The 22,017-nt window shown below is 55.2% G+C and overlaps 1 protein-coding gene across 3 annotated transcripts in view; it reads left to right on the top strand.

Annotated features, from left to right (window-relative positions):
* Positions 1-19,138, top strand: part of LOC123377941 (phosphatidylinositol 3,4,5-trisphosphate 5-phosphatase 2-like) — a 29,603-nt gene extending 10,465 nt beyond the window's left edge. For 2 of the 3 annotated variants that reach the window (XM_045031318.1, XM_045031317.1), the window contains exons 7-28: positions 451-538; positions 2,521-2,607; positions 3,992-4,099; positions 4,640-4,754; positions 5,210-5,316; positions 7,619-7,721; positions 8,250-8,446; positions 9,418-9,535; positions 9,906-10,002; positions 10,603-10,741; positions 11,016-11,115; positions 11,911-11,999; positions 12,603-12,684; positions 12,817-12,906; positions 13,338-13,454; positions 14,222-14,310; positions 14,773-14,860; positions 15,592-15,747; positions 16,071-16,146; positions 16,478-17,042; positions 17,469-17,587; positions 17,897-19,138. In XM_045031318.1, the coding sequence (XP_044887253.1) occupies positions 451-538; positions 2,521-2,607; positions 3,992-4,099; positions 4,640-4,754; positions 5,210-5,316; positions 7,619-7,721; positions 8,250-8,446; positions 9,418-9,535; positions 9,906-10,002; positions 10,603-10,741; positions 11,016-11,115; positions 11,911-11,999; positions 12,603-12,684; positions 12,817-12,906; positions 13,338-13,454; positions 14,222-14,310; positions 14,773-14,860; positions 15,592-15,747; positions 16,071-16,146; positions 16,478-17,042; positions 17,469-17,587; positions 17,897-18,029 (2,863 nt within the window). In that variant the 3' untranslated portion in view covers positions 18,030-19,138. The remainder of the gene's footprint in view (positions 1-450; positions 539-2,520; positions 2,608-3,991; positions 4,100-4,639; positions 4,755-5,209; positions 5,317-7,618; positions 7,722-8,249; positions 8,447-9,417; positions 9,536-9,905; positions 10,003-10,602; positions 10,742-11,015; positions 11,116-11,910; positions 12,000-12,602; positions 12,685-12,816; positions 12,907-13,337; positions 13,455-14,221; positions 14,311-14,772; positions 14,861-15,591; positions 15,748-16,070; positions 16,147-16,477; positions 17,043-17,468; positions 17,588-17,896) is intronic. The other variant, XM_045031319.1, reaches the window with a different exon arrangement.
* Positions 19,139-22,017: the final 2,879 nt, after the last annotated feature.

Here is a 22,017-nt window from a genome sequence, read left to right as displayed (position 1 = left end):
TATGCTGTTCCCTTTGCTTGGTCTCAGCCCTAATTACAGCACCTTTCCCCTCCCTCCCAATTATCCCTCTCCCTCAGTGGCTGCATCCTTCAAATTCAAGTGCCTAAGCAGCAGTTGTGTTAGCAAGTCACTGCAAAGCACACCCACTTTGCATAGCTTTGTGGAGTCTTAGGCCCAACCCTGCTTAGATTCCTCCGGCACTGAAAGTGTCTCTGGTTTGCTGCACTCTCTGGTGGGAAGGACCTGCTCCTGGCACTGTGGTGTCAGGTGGCACCACCTGATGGTAGTCCCCACCAGTAAGACAGAGGGATTGCTGCCCCCAGCCCAACTTCTCTGAGTGGGTGTGACTGGTGGCTTATCAGGACCTGGGATAGGACCAGTAGGGGTGTCCTGGTGACTGGCTCCTTGGACCACACAGAGCTTCCCCACTCACTGCTCTTCTCTCTGCAGTGAGATTGACTTCACGCTGGCTGGTTTAGAGACTCTGGCCAAAGTGTTTGACCCTCCAGCTTCCCCTCGGAGCCCCGTAAGAGAGCAGGTGAGCCCTCCCCATCCCCAAAGTGCTGGCCCAGGGCAGGGAGCCTCACTGTAGGCGACAGCATGTCTCTGCCCCTATGGCTGGCCTGGAGGGGGAAGTTGGTCCTGGGGGATTTCATTGTTTGGGTTTGGTTTTCCTGCATATCTGCACCCTTAGAGGGCACCATGCTCCGTTCCTGGAGCGAGGCCCAGCCAGCTGCCTATGTTCATGAACCAAGTGCTAGAGCTCAAATCCAGAGGGAGTTCAGATGCAGCAGGCTAGATGCTACAGTGAAGGTTGGAAATTGCAATGCAGGGACCTGGGAGAGGAAGAATACTTCAGTGGTGGGGCAGGTCAGGGATCTGGTCTGGGACACCTCAGCTGGACTGACCCAGAGCGTGTTGCTGAGGCTCAACAAGGACAAGTACAGAGACCTGCACTTAGGAAGGAAGAATCCCATGCACTGCTACAGGTTGGGGACCGACTGGCTAAGCAGCAGTTCTGCAGAAAAGGACTTGGAGATTACAGTGGACGAGAAGCTGGATATGCGTCAGCAGTGTGCCCTTGTTGCCAAGAAGGCCAACGGCATATTGAGCTGTATTAGTAGGAGTATTGCTAGCAGATCGAGGGAAGTGATTATTCTCCTTTATTCAGCACTGGTGAGGCCACATCTGGAGTATTGGGTCCAGTTTTGGTCCCCCCACTACAGAAGGGATGGCATGTGGACAAATTGGAAAGAGTCCAGTGGAGGGCAACTAAAATGATTAGGGGGCTGGGGCACATGATTTACGAGGAGAGGCTGAGGGAACTGGGATTATTTAGTCTGCAGAAGAGAAGAGTGAGGGGGGGATTTGATAGCAGCCTTCAACTACCTGAAGGGGGGTTCCAAAGAGGATGGAGCTATAATGTTCTCAGTGGTGGCAGATGACAGAACAAGAAGCAATGGTCTCAAGTTGCAGTGGGGGAGGTCTAGGTTGGATAATAGGAAACACCTATTTCACCAGGAGGGTGATGAAGCACTAGAATCGGTTACCTAGGAAGGTGGTGGAATCTCCATCCTTAGAGGTTTTTAAGGCCCAGCTTGACAAAGCCTTGACTGGGATGATTTAGTTGGTGTTGGTCTTGCTTTGAGCAGGGGGTTGGACTGGATGACTCCTGAGATCTCTTCCAGCCCTAATATTCTATGATTCTAAGATCTGCCTGGGAGTTGAGACCTATGTCCTGAGCCAAAGCCCCCCATGCTGTCCCAGCCCCAGCCTGCCCTCACTGCTCTGCCTGTGTGCCTCAGTCCTGCTCCGCAGCTCCCTGCACAGACCTATGCACAGAGGTGCTAATTGTGCTAAACTGTGTGTGTATGTTTTAGTTCCATAGAGAAGTGTCTCCAGACCTTCCCAACTCTTTGCTAGTGACCCAAAGTGTAGTTAATAACCATTACAGTAGAGTGACCAGATGTCCCGATTTTATAGGGCCAGTCCCAATATTTGGGGCTTTTTCCTATATAGCCTATTACCCCTCACCCCCATCCCAATTTTTCATACTTGCTATCTGGTCACCCTACATTAGAGAGCCTTTTTTTTCAGTTTGTCAAATAGTAAATTTTCTGAAAAAGGCATTTGTGGAGCACCAAAACTATTCAGAAATTCAGCAAATAGTTTAGGCTGAGCATACCTAAAATTAAGTTTCAGAAATGTCAAAATGGTTTAAAAAAAATCTCAATTCACGTCAACCTCCAAAATGCTTTGTTTGACCCAAGCAACATGTTTTTGTGTTTTAATAAGAAAAAAATTCAGTTTTGACTCAAAATGATTTTTTCCAGATTTTTCAGTTTAGCTACCAAACTTGGGGGGAAAAAAACCACAGTTATTCATGCAGCTCTACTCTCCATAGGTATTGAAATGACCCTGGAAACTGGTCAAGGTTTCTGGACATATCCACTACAGTTTAATCTGTCATTGCTGCTTTAAGAGCACCAGATATCAGAATTTGTCTCTCTTTCTATTCAGGGTCTCCTGGCCAGCGATCCAGACCTTGAACTGCTCCTCAGCAAGATCTCCACTGTCAACCACCTGCTCTCCTCTCTAGAGAAAAAGGTACCTAGTGAGTTTGTAATCTCAGCACACGTTGCTAGGGCTTGGGACCATTACTCTGCAAACAAGTCCAGGGTTACAGGTTTGCCACCCTGCACCCATGGCACATGAGCAGTGCATTTTTCATGGATTAAGGTACAAAAGGAAGGCAAAGAGAGCAGAAGGTAGAAGTCTGTTAAATATAGGGAGGTTTAGAATTTAAGATCCCAGAAGAAGTAAACTTAAATTACAAGAATTACAGCAAAAACCTCTGAAGAAATACCCTTTTATAAATTCCCCCATGAAGGGTAGAAGAGCTACTAATTGCAACCTTTACTAATGTCCCCTAGCTCTCCAGACTAGAATAAGCTCCTTAAACTTGAGCAAACTCCTAGGATAAATTAAAACTCCCAGATAGAGCAAGTTTCTACTAGGTTGAGCTCCCAGACATTAGAGACCACTTCAGGAAGGGTACTGGCCTCTCATTAAATTGGAGGGAAGGGAATTCCTTCCACCAGGAGCATACTTTATAGTTCCTTAGTCCCACCCCTAACAGGTTCTAGCCAATCAGCCCCCTCCACCTTACTCACAACACACATTACCAATTTAACACTTTCACAAACCAACCTCTGCCTCTGGGCCTTCATGCTTTTTGTGCTGGCCCACTGGGTCACCTGGTTCCCAATTCCTGCTCACTTTTGCTGAGATCCCTGAGGTGTCTATCACAAGCAGTCTGACATTGCCACTCCTGCAGGACAGCCATGAGGGATAGATCTGTGTCATTGCCTCCTTCCTAGAGCAGGGCATTGTGATTTGTAGCCAAGCCATTGCTCTGGATGCCTCCATGGTGAAGCTGACAGAGTCTGCATATGGCTCTCTCAAACATGAGCTGTTCACCTTGTCCCCTCCCTGGGTGATTGGAGCACTGGGCAGGAGGGAGCACATTCTGCTGAGTGTTGCCTGGCTTCTTCACACTGATGGCTCCAGCACTGCCTAGTCAATACATGCCAGATAGTGCCAATAGCTGATGGGTAAATTCAGGCACCAAAAGAGGAGGTGACTGATTGCAAGCAAGTCAGTGGCAGGGCCAGGAACAGAACCCAGGGCTCTAGTCTCCCACTCTGACTAGTAGGTGGTGTTGCCTTCACTTTAATCTGTGCAGACACAGAGCAAACAGCAAGTGGTACCTCATTAGGACCCAATTCCAAAGTTCCCGCTGTCACTTGTTGTGCTTAGCAGGAAGGCCCAGCCATGCCCTGCAGCCAGCAACATGTTAGAATCTCCTGCTCCCACTAGACTCTAGTTCGCCTGCTGGCAAGGCAGCTGGATTTGAACCCTCTCCCTTGTGCAGCTGGTTTCTCTGTTTGTGTCTCTCAACACCTGCCTGTCTCTGACTCTTTTTCTGTAGGTGCTGAAGACACTGCAGGAGACAGTGACCAAGCACAAACTGGCTCTTCCCAGTGTGGCTGTGGCACACCCCCCTGCTGCCAAGCCCATGGCTGTGCAGAACTTTGAGGTGAGAGAGGCACCTAGGTGTGGCGAGCTCCGCTGCACTGCTCCCTTCAGGGGCTTTGATGGGGCCTTTCCCAGCACAGGCAGAGACTAGGGTGGGTATGATCAGCTTGGGCCCTACATAATGTGGGGCCTGCAGCTTGTGGGCCAGCTGGGCAGTGAGACTGTGGGAGAGACAGCATGGGGTGTGATTTCCCCTTCAGGCAGATGAGAAAGCCAATCTGGGGGGAGGGGCAGGAAGTCTGTGGGGCTGCCCTTCTCCTATTCTCCAATGGACAGCAGAAGCTAGCATGAGAAGAGCTGGTTTATACCTGCCACAATACATGGGGGTTCAGACACAGGTGTGAAGCAGCTACAGCACCTGCCTAGTGAGCTCAGCGGGGTGCTATGTGAGCAGTGTCCCTCCAGGAGAGGGGTAGCCCCCGGCCCAATGGTATACTACAGGGAGCTACAGAGATAAAGGGGCATACATTCCCTGCTCCTGCCCTCAGTTGCACCCAACCTAGTTGCACCTGCCTCAATAACCGAGCTCCTTGTGCTGCAGGTGAAAGTGGGCAAAACACAGAGGGCCTCCCTGACAGTGGATGTGGAGTCTGGGACAATGGCCATCACAAAGAGGGGCTGCAGCTCTCCAGAGGAGACCATCTCTCAGGACAAAAGTAAGGGAAACCCCTTCAGTCCATTGACTTGGCGTAGACCTTGGAAGGTTATTGAGTAATTGGCCCATTGTGGAAGTAGACCCCTGGGAGAAACAGCAGTGAGAGGTCAAGAATACTCTGTGGTGCACAAATGGAACATGGCCACCACTAGGCTTCCTGGCTGAAGCCAGGGTGATGGGCTCCTTCACCCAGGGTAATCTGCTGAACCGTTATCTCAAGGATGGGAGGGATAAGCCAGAGCCTGCTGGATGCACACAGGAGCCCTGCTTGGTGAGCTCAGTGCTGGCTGCCTTCCTGCAGTGTGACATCCTGCGGGAGCGAGGGGCAGCCGTATCCACACCCCTCTGTGTTATGCTGAGAGGCAGCAGCAGTGCCCTTCCTTAGGGGTGTATTGGCCGTGCTTTTGGAGGTTGTGCTGTTCCGTGTCTCACTGTCGCTGGTGTGGCTGTCTTCAGTCTTGCAGCTGATTAAATACCAGAGCATGCAGAGCAAAGTGAGGCTGGTGTATGACAGAGACCAGCACAGAAGCCTGACCAGGGACTTCATCTTCCAGAACGCACGGGTAAGGGGTCCTCCCCAGGCCTGGGCTCCTGCCAGCTTCACTGCAGCAAAAGACTAGGGCCAGGCCTCAGACCATGGGGCTGTATTTGCACCTGGTGCAGACTAGCCCTGTATGTGGGCTGGCATCCAGGCTCTCTCTGCCTGGCCTCTGAGAATTGGCTGGTAGGAAACCCACTTATGCTCTGCTGTATGTGGGCAATGAGGGGATGCTAGCGTGGAAAGCGCAGGGGCCTGAGCGCAAGCTCTCTGAGTGACACATGGATGCAGAGTATTGCAAAGGTTCATTGAAAAGGTGGGTGAGGGCTTCCCCTCAGCACCCAGGAGGTGGAACATCACCATGAAACCAGAGAGGGGAACAAGGGGCTTCAGCCCATCTTCCGAGCCAGGTGCTTATGTGGCTGTGCAGCACTGCCCTCTGCTGGTGTGGGAGAGACCTCTCGGGCATCACTGCTTTCCATCTCTGGTGTGAGTCAGCAGAGCTGGCCCTTAGCTTATTGGTATCCAGTAAAGAGGGGCCAGTATCCGGAATCCCTGTCTGTTCGCTTTGCCCTGTGTGTTTACAGATAGCTGATGACCATGGCACTTATATGCATCACCTAGATCAGGGGTCTCAAACTCAAATGACCACGAGGGCCACATAAGGGCTAGGTCATTGGCCCACTGACACCCCCCCTCGGTGCCTCCAGCCCTGCCCCCCACTCCACTCCTTCCATGAGGCCCTGCCTCTTCCCAACCCTTCCCTGCCCCCATTCCAACCCCTTTCCTGAAGTCCCCACCCCAACTCCGCCCCCCTCCCTGCCCCCAGAGGGTGCATGAGGGGTGTGGCGGGGGCTCAGAGCAGGAAGTTGAGGTGCAGCAGGGGGTTGGGGTGCAGACAGGAGGCTCAGGGTGCAGAAGGGGTGTGGGATGCAGCAGGGGGCTCAGGGCAGGGGTTGATGTGCAGGCACGGGGCTCAGGGCAGGGGATTGGGGTGCAGAAGGGGTGTGGGATGCAGCACGGGGCTCAGGGCACAGGGTTGGGGTGCGGGGTGCAGCAGAGGGCTTAGGACAGGGGGTTGAGGTGCAGGCAGGGGGCTCAGGGCAGGGATTTGGGGGGCGGGGTGCAGGAGGGCTTTGGGCTCCGAGGTGGCAGCGGCGCACACCGGGGCCAGGGCAGGCTGCCAGCCCCGGCCCTGCTCTGTCCTGGGAAGTAGCTGGAACCATGTCCCTGTGGCCCCTGGGGGAGTGGGGGATGCAGGGCTCCACATGCTGCTTGCCGCGCCTCCAGATACCTCCCCTGAAGCTCCCATTGGCCGCGGCTCCCCGTTCCCGGCCAATGGGAGCTGCGGGGGGGCTGTGCCTGGAAGCCAAGGCAACACATGGACAGAGCCCTCTGCTTCTCCCCCCCCCCCAACTCCCGGCCGCTTCAGGGAGCGGCACAGGGCTCGAAGGGGGCAATCCTGCGGCTGTAGTTTGCCCACCCCTGGCCTGGAGGTAGGCTGGGGGGGCGGGCGCAGGAGCGGGACGCTTGGCGGGTCACAGGAAATAGCCCTGAGGGCCGCCGCATGTTTGAGACCCCTGACCTAGATACTATGCTGGGAGGTGCACTGAAGAGAGCTAATCACAGACTAACCCTAGACTCTGAACTATTCAGCAAGGAGGCTTGGCCTGTGAGGCTGCAGTGTGCTCCATTGCTTTCTGCTGGAGCATGGGGCCTCCTCTCCCTCTACTCATTAGCTGGCAGGAGCCTGGAGATTTGGGGTCCCTGAGGTTTATTATTATAGTGGGCCCAAACCCCAGTGTATTAGGCACTGTACCACAACATGAAAAGACAGTCCCTGCACCAAAGAGTTCACAGTAAGTTAAGACACAAGATGACAGGTGGATGTTGACAGACAGATGAGGGAGAACTAGGACACAATGAGACAATACTGGATAGCATGACTGACAGTGGTCTTGCCACACCAGCAGCCCAACCACTGTCAAATTTTATTCTCCTTGCCTCTTTCCATGATGCCCATGTGAGCTTGACTGTGGTCCTGGAGGCCCTTCCTCCTGTGCTCTTCTCCTAAGAAGTGGGTCCATTGATCATTGATCATCACTAGACATGGGGATTACAGCTAAAAGCAGGATTGTCCACCACTATGAGGCTTTAGCGATGCTCTGGAGTGATACAGATGAGTCCTGCACTGAAGACTGGTAGTTAACATTGGCCACTATCAGTCTACAGCTCTGTGGGGACAGGCCTGTGGCTCAGCTTGGGCGCCATGTTCTCTTGAACTCTGTGTCAGGATCCAAGCAGACAGTCGTGTTCTTCTCTTGCAGAAGCGAGAGGCCTTTTGCCAACTGCTACAGCTCATGAAGATCCAGCATTCCAACCTGGATGAGCCAGACCTCATTTCTGTGTACGTTGGGACGTGGAACATGGGTAAGGAGTAGGGACAGCTCAGAGACCTCCAGTGTGACCATGGGTTCTTGTCATGAATCCAGGGACAGTTCTGGAGTTGAAATCTCTGCAGATTTCCAAAAGGAGCTATGCCCAGGAGTTCTGAGATCCTTGTTGAATCCTGGTGGGGTGAGAAGGTTGGAGAAGCCCTCATCCTCAGGCCTTACCTGGGCTTGGGTCAATATCATGATGCACCTGCCACACCTGGTATTTTTGTTGAGTAAATAGAGCTGCTGATATATGGTCAGTGGTGGTGGGACATGTCAGTGAACCTCATAAACAAGCTGTCTCTTGGCTGGACTCAAGAGCTGCCATAGTACTTTCCATCCTTGACAGGGGACTTATTAGACCCCCCAGGGCCTGGCACAGAATGAGAGGTAACCAAATCCCACTTCATCCAGCGTGGTTCCAATTTATGGACTTGATATTCCACCAATGTGCTTGGGTTGGTGCAGGGGAGGGGAGGCAATGAAATGTAGCAATCTGATCCCATCTCTCCTTTCCCCCCAGGCAGTGCTCCACCCCCCAGGTCCATGGCTTCATGGCTGACATCAAGAGGGTTGGGACGGACTCAGGATGAGACCACAGCTGGCATCCCACATGACATCTATGTTATTGGCACCCAGGAGAACTCGCTGGGGGACCGTGAATGGGTGGAGTTCCTGCGAGCCTCTCTGAAGACCTTGATGTCCATAGATTTCCGAGTGGTATGGGCCCAGGCCACCCCATTCACGCAACGCTGAGGGAGGGACAGTACCCATGTCTCTTAGTATCCCCCGTCCCTGTTGGCTTCCCTTACCTTACCTCTCTGGCTTTGTAAGGAGTGGTGCCTGCCAGCACTCACTCAGTTAAGAGCCTATCCTTCATCCAACTATTATTGGAAGTAGATCGCTCAGCAACAAATTGTCCTTGGGCTGTTACACCCATAACCAACTGCCTAAGATAAAGCCAGAGGGATCCAACACACCACCAGAGCCCTTGACAAGCAAGAAATATGCCCTCCCCAAATGGAGCCTGTTGTTGGGACCTGGTGCTCAGACACTTTGGTGGCTTGTTTGACCCCACCTTTCTGCTTCCTTCACCATCCCCCTTTCCACCTGTTGGCTGAAGGATTGGAGAACAGTTCAGGGACCCACAGATGCTTCCAGTGGGAGATGGGGAAGCCAAGATTGTCCTCTCACCTGTGTCCTCTTCTCTCTATCTCACAGCCCTGGGTTCTCTCTCCCTCTCTCCCCATTTCTCCAGCTGAATTGAATTCTCTCTTAGGCATCCTCCTTGGTGCCTGCCTCGGCAGGACACGTTCTCTCATCTGTGTGGTGCCATTTTTCAGGCTGTGGCCTCTGCAGCCAGGACCTTGTGGCATGGATGGCCACGGTCATGCCCAGAGAGCTGGGAAGCAGGCATGAGAAATCTCCCCATAGCCTGAGTTCAGGCAGGTCTTGCCCACAGCCCAGGAGCGAGCTAATGGAGTCTTGTCCAGGCCAGATCCAGCAAACGCTGCAAATCCAAACCTGACGTTGGGCCCAGGGAGGGGGTGTTTGTACACAAGACTTCAGGGATGCCTGGCCCAGCTGCTGGAGGGTTGCCTATTACAGCATGATTTCCAGAAGAGGACAGTGTGTTCTCATTCCCCTACTCTGCTTGGGGTGGTCTCACTCCTTCCCCAATCTCGTTGCAGGTTGCCTTACAGTGCCTCTGGAGCATCAAGATTGTGGTGCTGGTGAAACCAGAGCATGAACGCCGGATCAGCCATGTGAACACATCAAGTGTGAAAACAGGAATTGCAAACACACTAGGTGCAGCAGAAGGGGAAGGGCATCTGGGGGCTGGAGTGGGAGGAGAGGAGAGGAGAGGAGAACACTGGGGGGCAGGGGAGTGCTTGTAGATCCATGTTGAGGTGGGAGGAGGGACATGTTCCAGGGCCGTATCTGGGGAAGGGGCAGGGGAGTGGTCTGGGTTCTGTATATGGATCAGGGGGAGAGGAGCTGGGGAGTACTCTGTATCTGGGGCAGAGGGGAGTGCTCTGGGCGCCATACCAGGGGGGTGAGGCAGTCTCAGGTCCCAGTGGGGATCAGAGCATACGGGGACAGCCAGGTCCTGTGAGGAGCCCCTGGCAAGGGGAACATGCAGGGCTGAGGGCTGACCGGGCCTGGTGTGTTTCCTCAGGTAACAAAGGGGCTGTGGGCGTCTCCTTCCTTTTCAACGGCACGTCGTTTGGGTTTGTGAACTGCCACCTGGCCTCAGGGAGCGAGAAGACACACAGGTGATTGGGGGACTGCTTCCTGACTCCTGTGCCTGCATGAGACCCTCAGGGGGCTGGGAATGCCAGCACAGCTGCCCCATAGCCAGTGCATCACCTCCTGCATTGATTAGCCACTTCCTGGCATTTCCTCTGCCTCAGCCACAGTCAGCCTTCATCTCAGCCTCCCCGCCATGGCCAGACAGCCTGGATACCGGGCTGGACATGCTCACCCAATGACTGCGCTCTTCCAGCTGGCTGGGGTAGATGTGTGCAGGGCTGGGACTCTGTCCAGCCTACTGCAGGGCTGGGGAGAGGCCAAGGTGTTGGCTTGAATGGGCTAGGGTTAGTGTCACTTTGATCCCTGTCAAATTGGAAAGTGGGGGCTGGGAATGGGTGAGGACAAGGAGAGGGGGCCTTGTGGGGGCAGGTAGGTGTCAGGGTGAGATGGGTCCCAGGTTGATTTGTGGGGCAATGGGATGCTGGGGGGATTTGTGGAGGCAGGTAGGGGTCAGGGTGGGATCTGTGGAGGCAGGTGGTGTCCTGCGGATTTGCAGGGCAATGGAGTTCTGGGGGAATCTTTCTGATTTTCTCTGCCTTGTGCAACCCTCATCATCGGTGCAGGCGGAACCAGAACTACAGTGACATTCTGCGCTCTCTGGTCCTGGGTGACAAGAGACTCAGCAGCTTTGACCTCACCCTGCGCTTCACCCACCTCTTCTGGTTTGGAGACCTCAATTACCGCCTTGATATGGAGGTCCAGGTAGGACTCTGGTCCCATTTGTGCCCTGGGTTGCTGCTGAGCTCCACACAGCTGTCTCGAGAACAGGCCAACTGTGGGAACACTTTTGGGGCAGACAGCTCAGTCCCTCCTCCCAGCCCAGCCCCAAAGGCATGCAGGGGATGGGTGTGGACTGTGAACATATTGCTCCTTGTCTTCTCGGAGGACTCCTGTGGTGGGATCCCGTGCTGGGGGAAGGGTACAGAAAAGCCCTGCAAACCCTAGTGCTTATGGACCTTTCCCTCTTCCCTCTCAGGACATCTTAGCTCATGTGAACAAAAAGGAGTTTGAGGCCCTGCTGGCTGTGGACCAGCTCACCCTGGAGCGGGAGAAGAACAAGGTGTTCCTGCGATTTAGTGAGTGTGATGGGGACAGATGGGGAGCCCACACTGCCCTCCCAGAGCACTGCCTGTCTGCTGCCTCGCCCCCAGCCAGGCTCCCATATACCATGCCCCCATCTCCAGCCACCTCCTGCACTCACAGTTCAACAATGCTTTAAGGCAGGACAAGCTCTACAGCTGCTGCCAAAATGTGCAGGAGAGACAGGAGCCCCCCGGTCTCCAACAGCAGCAGATACAGCACAGCCAGGATGGGGCTTTGCCCTGTGTTTGGGGTTTAACCCCTGCCATGATGCAGCTAACAGCTACGGGCCAAGGAGCTTCGGCTACACCCCCCACACCCATCCAAACCATCACTCTGTCCCATACCTCAGCCATGAACAGTCTAGTGTCACCTCCCAGCCAGGGCTGTGCTACATAGTGTCTAAATATGCTAGAAACCTTGATGTGCACAAAAGAAACCCAGCCTCAGGTGGTAAGCTCAGTGAGGTAGTTGGCTCGGCTTAGTCCCCAGGGGATGTTTGTGCACAGTTCACTGTGCTGAGGAGAGGCCCTGGGCTGGACAGCAGAGGGGCTACAGGCCAGGGTGGAAGTGCTTTGGCAGAGCAAGAGCAGGGATGAAGTTCAGGGCTGGGAGGATGGTAGATCTGTGTGTGTCAGTGGAGGACAAGGAGGTCTTTCTAGTCTGACAGAATAATCTGGCTGGGTTTCTCTGGCCCTGCCATTGGCTCTGCGGGCAGTGTCTGCCTGCCCTGGGCTGTGGGTGTCTGGCGCGGTCTCGCCTCCATGTCTTCCTGTTTCCTCCATTTCCAGGTGAGGAAGACATCTCCTTCCCCCCCACATACCGATACGAACGGGGCTCCCGAGACAACTATGTCTGGCAGAAGTTCAAAACCACAGGGGTGAGTGTCTGGCCCCGAGGGGAAGGGGCTGGGATCTGGCTAGGGCTCCCATGTGGGACTGTCCCAGGTGAGGTGCTCCATGGCCCTACCTGGCTGGGAGAGGGAATAGGACTGGGCCAGCAGGCTCGATTCGGTCTTCCAGCTGAGTTGCACTCAGGGTAGGGATGAAGACACAGTGGCTTTGAGCCAACCTTATTCTCCGGCTGGGTCTCTGAAGCTCCTCTGGCTTGTGCTGGCTGCCTGTGGCCACGAGGGAATAGCTGGACCAAGGAAGTCTAGAGCGAGGCAATGGCAGGGCTGGAGTTAGGGCTTGAGAGCTCCTGGCTCCCAGCCCTGTGTTCAGCCCACACTGCCTCTCCCTACACTCCCTGCCTCTCTCACACTGTGATCTGTGCTGTCCCTGAACAGTGAGCAGCGGGGACCCCACGCCTTCAGTGACACTGGGATGATCGGTACCCTGCCCTTGGGAATGAACAGGATGGTAACCTCCCTAGTTCAGCTCGGAGGGGAGATGTGCTGGGAGTGTGGGAGGCTGCAGGGAAATCCAGGCCGCTCAAACCAGGCTCAGCCATGCACCTAAAGCTTCTTTGCTCTTGGTTGCAGGTGAGGATCAACGTTCCCTCGTGGTGCGATCGCATCCTATGGAAGTCACGCCCTGAGACTCACGTGCTCTGTAACTCATATGGTGAGTGAGGAGCCCCGGGGTCTGTCTGGGCGCACAAAGGCCATTAGCCTGCACCTCTAAGACCCAGCCTGGAACAGGTGCATGGAACAGTGGGTTTCTGTGGCAGACGTGGCTCCCTCTTCGGTGTTTCAGGCTGCACTGATGACATTGTGACCAGTGACCACTCGCCCGTCTTTGCCACGTTTGAGGTGGGAGTGACGTCTCAGTTTGTGCCTAGGAAAGGTAAGGAGGCTGCCCCCCGTAGGCCACTGGACAGGGTGGGGAGGGCCTGCTCCCCTGGTGGATCTAGGGCAGGAGTGCTGCAGTCCTAGCCCCGTATGTGCTGAGTGGTTCTGCCATCCCTTCCAAACTGCAGTGTTCTCAGGGCCAACGCACGTCGCCACAGGGCTATCAACCAGCAGTGCTGGTTAGCATTGTTAGTGGGGAGATGAACAGGTCAGTCTTTGCCTGGGGAGTAGGGTCCAGGGAACTCATTTGGCTGACCCCACAGACAGACCTGAGCTATGACTGGGGTAGTAGCAATCTGACACCCTGCCCAGGTCCTCAAGGGGTCATATCAGCCAGCACGGGAACAGCCCATCTGAGGGGGTCAGATCTGGGGACAGGGTGGGGCCCCTTCAGCATGACACTGATTGGCCATTCTGTGCTGGCAGCTCCTGGTTCCAGCGCTGAGTCCCTGGCCTGCATCGAGTGGGACAGCATCGAGGTGATTGTGAAAACAGCCAGCCGCAGCAAGTGCTACATTGAGTTCCATTCCTACTGCCTGGAAGGTGAGAGCAGCCTGGGTGTGTCTGCTGGCCACATGCCAAGCCCGTCCAGCACCTGGAAGGGAGACCAGCAAGGAAAACCTAGTGCTGCAGGGAGCAGCACAGGTGACTTTCCAGACCAAGTCAGTGCTGACCCCAATACCCCAGTGCAGTGCTAAGGGGCTCTGTGCTGCAGAGGGCTCCTTGGAAGGGGGTGCTGTCCCCAGAATCAGTTCTGACCTCAGGCCCAAGGCTGCTGTGCTGCATGCGGTGCCGTTTTTCAAGTGAGATGGAAAGCCAAGCTTCTGGCCTGTTGTGCTCATTACATATCCCAGGACATTTTGTGTAAGGATTGAGGTGTACCGCTGGTGTCACACTTGGGTTAGATTGTGACAACCTCTAGTTTCACTAGGATTGGGCCTCTTCTAAACTTCCTGTCCTAAATGGTTGTGCACTGTTGCTGTCCGTGGTATAAGCAGCTGCTACGTCTCACCTCAGAGGTGGCTGCATTTCAGCAGTGGGTGATGTGATCTCCGTGCAGTCTGTTCATGTGTTGGGATTCTTTTTCTGGGGGCAATGGGGCTGGCAGCTCTATCTCAATGACAAACAACTGGGATTTGTCCTGGGTTGAGTCCACCCGCCTTCCCCATGGCAATGTGGTTGGTGCCTAGGAGAGGCTGGAGCTGGCAGGGAAGAGGAGGGAGGCCAGTACCCAGGTGGAGAGACGGGTGGGTAGGTTGCAGCAGGATACAGCTTTGCTCTTGTAATTCTCTCTCTTGATTTCTTGCCAGAGTCTCAGCGGAGTGGGGAGAACAGCTCCCAAAGCAGCGACATCCCGGGCTTCCTCAAACTCAGCTGGTCAGCTAAACAGCTGCCAGTGGTAAGCACGGGGGGGCGGGGGGGAGTACAGGCTGGTGAGTGTGTGCATGGGCAGGGGCTGGCACAACAAAGAGGAGGCAGGTGAGAAGGACATAGGCAGACTATAAGGAGTGACAGCCTGTAGACTTTGTTAGACTCCCTGGCTCCTCCACCCTTCCCTGGCCTTGACTTCCCACGCCACTGGCTCTGAAGCACACCCCCATCCCCTGTTCCCCGGCATACCCATCCCTCTCCCTCTGCCCTGACTCCCTGGTGCTCCCTTTCCCTGGCTGATCTCCTGAGCAAGTTCTTTTGCACACAGAGTGAACCCAGTGGTGAGCACTGGGGCTTTATCCCTTGTACTATAGGACAGGGGGGTCAGTGTGATGTCTCTGTACCTAAGCCCAGCACTCAGGCCCCATGGCTGTGTGGCTGGACTGGCGGTTTGCTAGCCTTCTGAGAGTTGTTATCTCTCCCTGTGCAGCTGAGCCCAATCCTGTCGGACCTGGAGTATCTGCTGGACCAGCACCTGCTCCTCAGCATCAAGGGCATGGACAGTTGCGAGTCATATGGTGTGTGTCCAGCACCTCCTCTTGAAAGGGGGAGTGTTAGGGAGTGGCCAGGATGGCACATGAACCCCACAGAGGGTTAAGGTGATTCCTACAGGGCTCCCTGTATCCTGGAGCAGCCCAGAGCAGGAGACCCGGGGGATCAGGGTGAGCACCTACATTAGTGAAGGGTCCAGGTCCCCCTGTGGCTTCCCCTGCCTGCTCCTGAACCAGGGAGCAAGAGACTAGACCCAGGGGCAGCAGCAAGGTCTCCTCACAGCAGTGCAGGGCACTGTCCTTCAGCCCCTGCTGCCCCTGGGACTTAGGGGGAGGACCTGGGGGCCTGTAGATAGTGCGGGGCCATGACCACCAGAGCAGGCCCAGGAAGGAGAGGCTCGTGCCTCACTGAAGACGTGCTGTAGCCTGAATGTGGTGACCAAAGACTGACTACTGTCTCCCCCAGGAGAAAATGGTTTCTCCAAGCTACTGGGAAACTAGAAGCACATCTAGGGTTTTGGCAGGACAGACTACCCGCCCCCCCCCACACCCTCATGAACACTAGCTCTGTGTATATGAGCAACTCCATGCTCCTGGTGGGTGTCACATAGTGGTGTGGTGTCCACCAGTCCCTGGCCCTAGTACTTTTCCATGGGAACGTGTGAGTGGGAGGAGGAGGATGCTAGCTGCTGTCGGTGGGTGCCTGAGTGACCGTGGGGTGCCCCGTCCTCTGAGGTGATGCTGTGCTCTCTGGGCAGGTGAGTGCTGCATTGCCATGAGATCCATGATTGGCAGCCTGGCCCAGCAGTTTGAGACTTTCCTCTTCCACCGGGGTGAAGAAACAGGCTCCATGCGTGGCTGGATGAAGGTCCGAGTCCCAAAGGACAGGCGGAGCACACGCGAGAGGCTCTACGGTAATATAGCCATGCCACTGAACCGCTGCTGCTTCAGAGATATGGGCTTCAGTTCCCTGCTTGGGGACCAGGGAAAACCCAGAGTAGCTGCGGGGAGCTCCTCTGCAGCCATTTCTTCTGCCCCAGGAGGCACCAGGCCAGGCCAGGCTGGGAATAAGTGGGAGTTCCCCTGCTGCCATTCCTCATGCCCCCTTCCCTCTAGAGCTCCCAGCTGGGAGAGGCTGGGACTGGAGCAGCTGGGAGTTCCTGCCATCCGGGCTAACAGTTCAGTAGAAACACGCTGCAGCATTCCCATTAACCTTTACAGTTTTTGTTTTGTGTAGAGTGGATCAGCTTTGAGACCGACGAGACGGAGTCCGACGTCCCAACCTTCTCCAAGCCAGCTCTGCGTGCCATCAGGTAACTGCCAGTATGTTTGGCCATTAACCTGCTAGGACACTTGGTGCTGCCAGTCCAGGGCTCGTGATGGGAGTTGTTTGGTTTGGTTTGGTTTCTGAATGAGGGCGCACTCTGAGTGGATGAAGTAGCTGCTTGTCTGTCTGTCTTCTAGGATTGTCGGTCCATCTGCCCCAGAGTGCCATGGTTGTCTCTCTGTCGCGGTGTTGGGGATGTCGGTCAGATTGTCTCTGCCAGGAACTGGGGATGGATTTGTCCCAGAGTGCTGGGATTATCTATCTCTTGGTGTTGTCTTTCTGGGCAAAAGCACCCACTCGACTGTTGTGTGTTTCAGGAGCCGGCCCCTCAGTCTCCCGGATGCAGCCAGCAGTTACACCAATCCAGCCTATTTCATATTTGAGGGGGTCCCCAACACCTGGGCACAGTGTCCCAGCCTGTCTGAGCCTCCTTACAGTCCGGCCAGTGACACGCAGGCTGACAGGCACCCAGGCCATTCTCCATGCCGCAGGCTGCAGAGCCTGACAGGAGCACAAGCCGCCTCCTCCTCCAAGGAACAGCTACAGAGAAGCCCCCACTACCCTGTGTCCGAGACCACCTCCTGTGGGCACCAGCTCAGCCTCTCCCAGATTGGGAGGCACAAGAGGCCCAAGTCAGCCATTCTGACGAGAGATCCGCAGACGTCAGGTGATTGTTCCCTCACAGCCCTGCACATGGCCTGGTGCCTCAGTGACGTGGACTCAGAGCCCCCCAAGAGAGGAAGCTGCCTGGGCCCCAGCCAGCCAGAGGGCCGGAAGAACCTGCTGCGCCACACCCGCAGCGCACTGGAGCCACCACCGCAGAGCTGCTGGGAGGGGGCAAGGTCCCAGCGGGACACTCGCCGACTCAACCGTGCCGGAGAGGTATGTCCCCGGCAACTCACACTGGAAAGCACCAGCTGGCTCATGTGCCAGGGAGACATGATGCCTGGCGAGGGCTTCGTGTTGGCCTTGAAGGAGCTCCAGGCATAGGGAGGGCGTTAATGCACAAGTCTCTGGAGACCCATGTGTAAATGTGTTGGTTGGGCATCAGCGAGCTTGGGGTCTCCCATCCTAGTTCCCTTGTCCACACTGGGTACCACAGTCAGTCTGGCTCAGGGGAGGCCTGGGGCTGGAACAGCAGGATGCTGCAGGTCACAAGGGAGGCACCTCAGCAGAGCTGTGATGGGGGATGAGCAGGGATAGCACAAGACTGGAATCAGGAGACTCAGCAGAGCTGGGGCTAGTGTCGTTGTGTTGTAGTCCCCTGGCGTGACGCTGTTGGGCCATATCCTGGTTCTTCTTTCCTAGTGGCCCTGTGGCAGTGGTGATCACCCCCGGAGCGTTGGCATGTGGCTGAGTCGCTTGGGCCTGGAACAGTATGAGGCGGGGCTGTATGAAAATGGCTGGGATGATCTGGAGTTCTTCAGGTATCATAAGGATAGTGGAGTGTGAGGGCTCATTGGCTCATGTGTACCACTGTGCCTTACTGGAGTATGACAGTCCAGCTTGTGTGCCCCATGGACATCCTGGCAAGAGCTCTGGGGCAGGAGGAGAATTGGGGTTCCTAGCTGAACCCTGGATGCAGAGCGCAGGGCAGAGACTAGGGGGAGATGACCTCTGGAGTCCCATAGTCCTTCCATGTCCAATAGTCATAGGTGGTTGAGTCCCCTTCCTCCCTGCCTTGTGCTGCCTTGCTGGCTTCTCCCTCAGTTGCTCTCCTTCTCTCCCTTGTCTAGAAATATCACTGACCAGGACCTGCTGGACGCTGGTGTGCTGAGCCCCACTCATCGGAAGCTCATCCAAGCCAAGCTACACGAAAGCAGCCCCAGGAGCCTGCAGCAGGGACCCAGTGTGAAACCAAACCCATAGTGAATCTGGCATTCAGACTCCTCCGTGCCCTTCTAATCTCCTCTGGACAGCTTCCTGGTGCAGGGGGTTGGAGTGCTGCTGAAGGTGTTCTGTCCCTGGGACAGGGCCAAGATCTGGGGTCACTGGCCTAAGCCTCTGGATTGGAAATATCCCCGTTTCTGCCTTCCTTTGCAATCTTCACTGTCACTCTGATGTCATCGTGCATAATTTCCCCTGGCGGTAGCTGCAGAAATGCCCTGTGCATCTGGATGAGGCTCTGCCAAAGGCCTGGACCCAAAAGGATGTTTAGCCTTGTGGTGAAACTGGCCACAACCCCAAACTGTCTAGCCGGGTTCCATGGCGGGGTGACTGGGAATTCAGAGTAGCCAGAACGTAACAGGGGAGCCCCAGCAGCTACTGAGACTCCAGCACTAACTTTTCATCCTTCCCCGTTTGAGCCACAGAAAGGGCCTAGCTTCACCTCTGGTGGGCATGGATCCTACTGCTGAGCCCTCGTTCCACTTCCACCCAGCATAGAGGCATGATACACTCTGAGCCAGGGTTGATGGGAGCAACAGTCCATGAGGCCACATCGCACTGGAGCTGAGACTTTCCTTGTTGAGTCTGATACAGCTGATGTGGGCGGTGACGCTACAACCTGGGCTGGCTGGGCACCTCTCCCAGTCTCTGCCCACACAGGTGCTGGAGCACTAGATGTGGGCTGTAGCTTGGTCACAAGGGCTTGATTTCTCTAAGGTCTGAACTGAACCGTGAAACATCACATGGAGGAGGGAGCCCCAGCACTGCAGCCTCATGGGGACTCCAAGTGCATCACAGGGGAGAACACTCTAGTCTAATGCACTTATTATGTGTGGGCAACAGCTTCTCAGAGTCCAGCCACCCTTGGGGGCAGAGACCTGGTCCCTCTGTGGGAGAACAAGGCTGCTTGCTCTGCCCCTTAGATGGCAGCTAGGTGTTTGCAGAGCACCCCACAGCCTCCTGTCATGTGCCTTCAATCACACTGTGTTTAGCTGCAGTTGCCACATGGAGTTTTTAATAGGCTCCATATTGCTGGTTTCTCATGAGATGCACATTCTGTTTCAGTTAACAATAAAACCCCAAAGCTGCGAGGAAGCTCCACATCTAGGCCACTTTCTGGTTTCTCTGACCCTGTGGTGAACGGATGAATTTGGTGCTTGAGGCAGGAAGAGGGCGATAGTGCTGGCTAGAACCAGGCACATTATGAACTAGGCTGGTCGAAGCTTTTCCCTCCAGCTAGCTCTAGCAACATAGCCATCCCAGTCCTGACCTGCAGCCCTCCTGCTAGTAGTCCTGGTCTTCCCACAGAGCTCTGCCTATGCCCCTCCAGCGCAAGCAACACCACCCAAACCTTTCCTAATCAGAGCCAGGTGTTGTCTGGTGACAGACATGGTGGGGAGAGGTGCTTGTGAGTCTGTGTCTCACACACTGTAGAAGCCTGTCTTGGAGAAGCTTGTGTACATATGTGATGTACATGCCCCCACCCTCTGCTGTGGTGACTTTGCTTTCTGGGAGGAAACACTGGTTCCATTTGCAATGTTGCTGCCGGTGCTTTCTGTCCCAACAGGTTCTTTCCTGTTCCCAGCATGGAGCAATCTGTTTCTTAATATCTGAGCAGTCCAGCTGCGCCCTGCCCATGCACAGAGATGGGCCTAGGTCACACAAGCTGCTGTGTATTGTTTAACACTGAGCTTCAGGGTGGACATTGAGCAAATATTTGGGTTTCGTTTGAGCATCTAGTCAAGCCCCTACTCAATGCCATGTCAGCCGGATGTGGGCATGTTTGTGCGTCAGCCTGGCCGACTCCGGCGTGCGATATCATGGCTGAAACATGCAGGGTAGTTGGCAGTGTTGCTGGCTACACCTGCCCCAGATACCCATTCCAAGGCACTCTCAGACTGGCCTGTAGGTGGCAGCACTAGTCTTTCACCCAAGACTAACCCTGGCAGAGGTTGGGCCTCACTGGCACTGGTGTGAATCAGGAGTAACTCCTCTGAGCCCCCTCCTCCGGAGTTCTGCTGCCGGGTGGGGATGAGTGGAAGGGCACTCAGGGCCACCGGGCCCAGTTCAGCAGCACTGGAGCTGAGCTTAGCACAGGGACAGGAGAAAACCCTGTAAGGTGCAGGGAGCAGACGCAGCCGCCAGCACAGGTTAGAACAGTTCCTGAGGGGGCTGCTCTAACTTGTACCTTGCTGTCAATGGCTTGTGGGCTTTTCTGCCAGCTGTGAATACCAGAATGTGGGAATGCAGCAGCCACAACCCCTGCTGCTCTGACACATGGACGGCTGGGGGTGCTGGGGGCTGCGTTAGCGCCGGCTCTGCTGACTCTGATTGCGCTGTACTGCAGGGGTTGCTCAGAGGGCACTTATGGCAGTCATACAGCTCCTATGAGGGAGCCAGTACAAAAAATGGTGAGGAAATGCTGGCTTGGCTCTTTGTGCCCTGCCCAGCTTCTGGTGGAACCTAGTGACATGGTTCCAGTGATGCACGCTGTATCAAATGCCACACTGCCCCCGGAATCAACCCCTGCACCCTGGTGCTCACAGGTGGGGGAAATATCTCCTGTGCAGAATGTGCCACAGGCCAGAGACTCTGACATGGCCTGCCTGTCAGCTCCACGTGTGTCCAACCTTCACTGGCTCAGGGACAGAAGCTGATGGCATTGTGTGGTGCCGCAGAACCCTGGAAGGCTGCAGCCTGTAGGGGGCACCAACATGTGTCACCTGCTGCTCCAACTCGGAGCTGTGATCCACACCTTGTATCTGCCAGTTTCTCACCTGCCACTCAGTTCTGCTGCAGATGGACAACTCTAGCTAATGCTAGGGACAAACGACACTTCAGGCTGGCCTTACTGGCAGTATGGCACCAAGGTTCTCGCCAAAGGGAGTGGTGTAGGGTAGGACTCAGCACAGGACAGGCAGTGGTGCTGAGTAGCAGGTGTGACACAGGCAAGGGGTATAGTACAGCACCGGGTAGGAACGGAGCGTGCGGCTGAGGCTAAAACGCAGCTGGCACCTTAGTCCCACAAATGGGAATCTCTTATCATTCAGTTCAGTTTTCTAAAATGATGCACTATTTGCTTTTTGATGACCAGGTTTCTGGTGATGGGATGGCCAGGCGCCACAGGAAGATAGCATGGAGGGGTAGGGGACTGGAGGCTGCAGAGAGGGCATGGAGGATTGGGGCCCAAATACCAGACAAGGGAATGCTAAGGCTCAACATAAATGCAGGCTGTGCCTTTGGACTGCAGGTGTCAAGAGAGCGGGTCAATGCAGAGCATCATTAGTAAAAAACAATCTTCAAGGGACGTCACAACAAAGAGCAGCAAAGCAAGGGGTTCTGAGTCTTCTCCTGAACCAGGAGCCTTTGGCCCTGTCTCACCACAGCAGGAATCCAGTGGGTCCCCTTTTGAGGCTGGGAGAAGGCAGTGCTGGCAAAGGAAGGCAGGGAAGCTGAAAGGAGGGGTGGTGGCTCACCTACTTGTGATGGGGGATCAGAAAGCCAGTGACTTCCAGTCTCCCCACCCCCCACTCCCGAGACAAGTTTCTCACTGTCCTCCATTGCAGTGCAATTTCTTTTCAGGCAGGCACCTTAGTCAGGGCACCCATTTCCCCTGCAGCTTCCCAGACCTATATCCTCCCTCTAGTCTAGTCAGTGGGAGTGTCACAGTGTGGTGAATCTACAAAGGATCAGAAAGTTTGTTGGGCAATCCAAGAGGCAGTGAAGAGAGTGTCTGAAATGCGGCAGAGGAAGGGCAAAGGGAATGAATAAGCGGGGAGCGATGAGGCTGCAGCTCAGGGATTCTGGCTGGGTCTGGGCCCCTTGGATAGGCAGGCTTGAGGAGGGGGTGTTCTCAGAAGTGCACATTGAGCTAGTGAGCTGGATGGAAGGAGGGAGTTGGCACTGACAGCCTCTGGCTTCTGTCCCCGCCTCTCCCCACCCCTGGCCCTCCCTCTCCTTGGCACGTTGT

Source organism: Mauremys mutica, chromosome 9 (assembly GCF_020497125.1).
Source record: "Mauremys mutica isolate MM-2020 ecotype Southern chromosome 9, ASM2049712v1, whole genome shotgun sequence".
NCBI lineage: Eukaryota > Metazoa > Chordata > Testudines > Geoemydidae > Mauremys > Mauremys mutica.
This window is presented reverse-complemented; position numbering and strand designations above follow the sequence as displayed.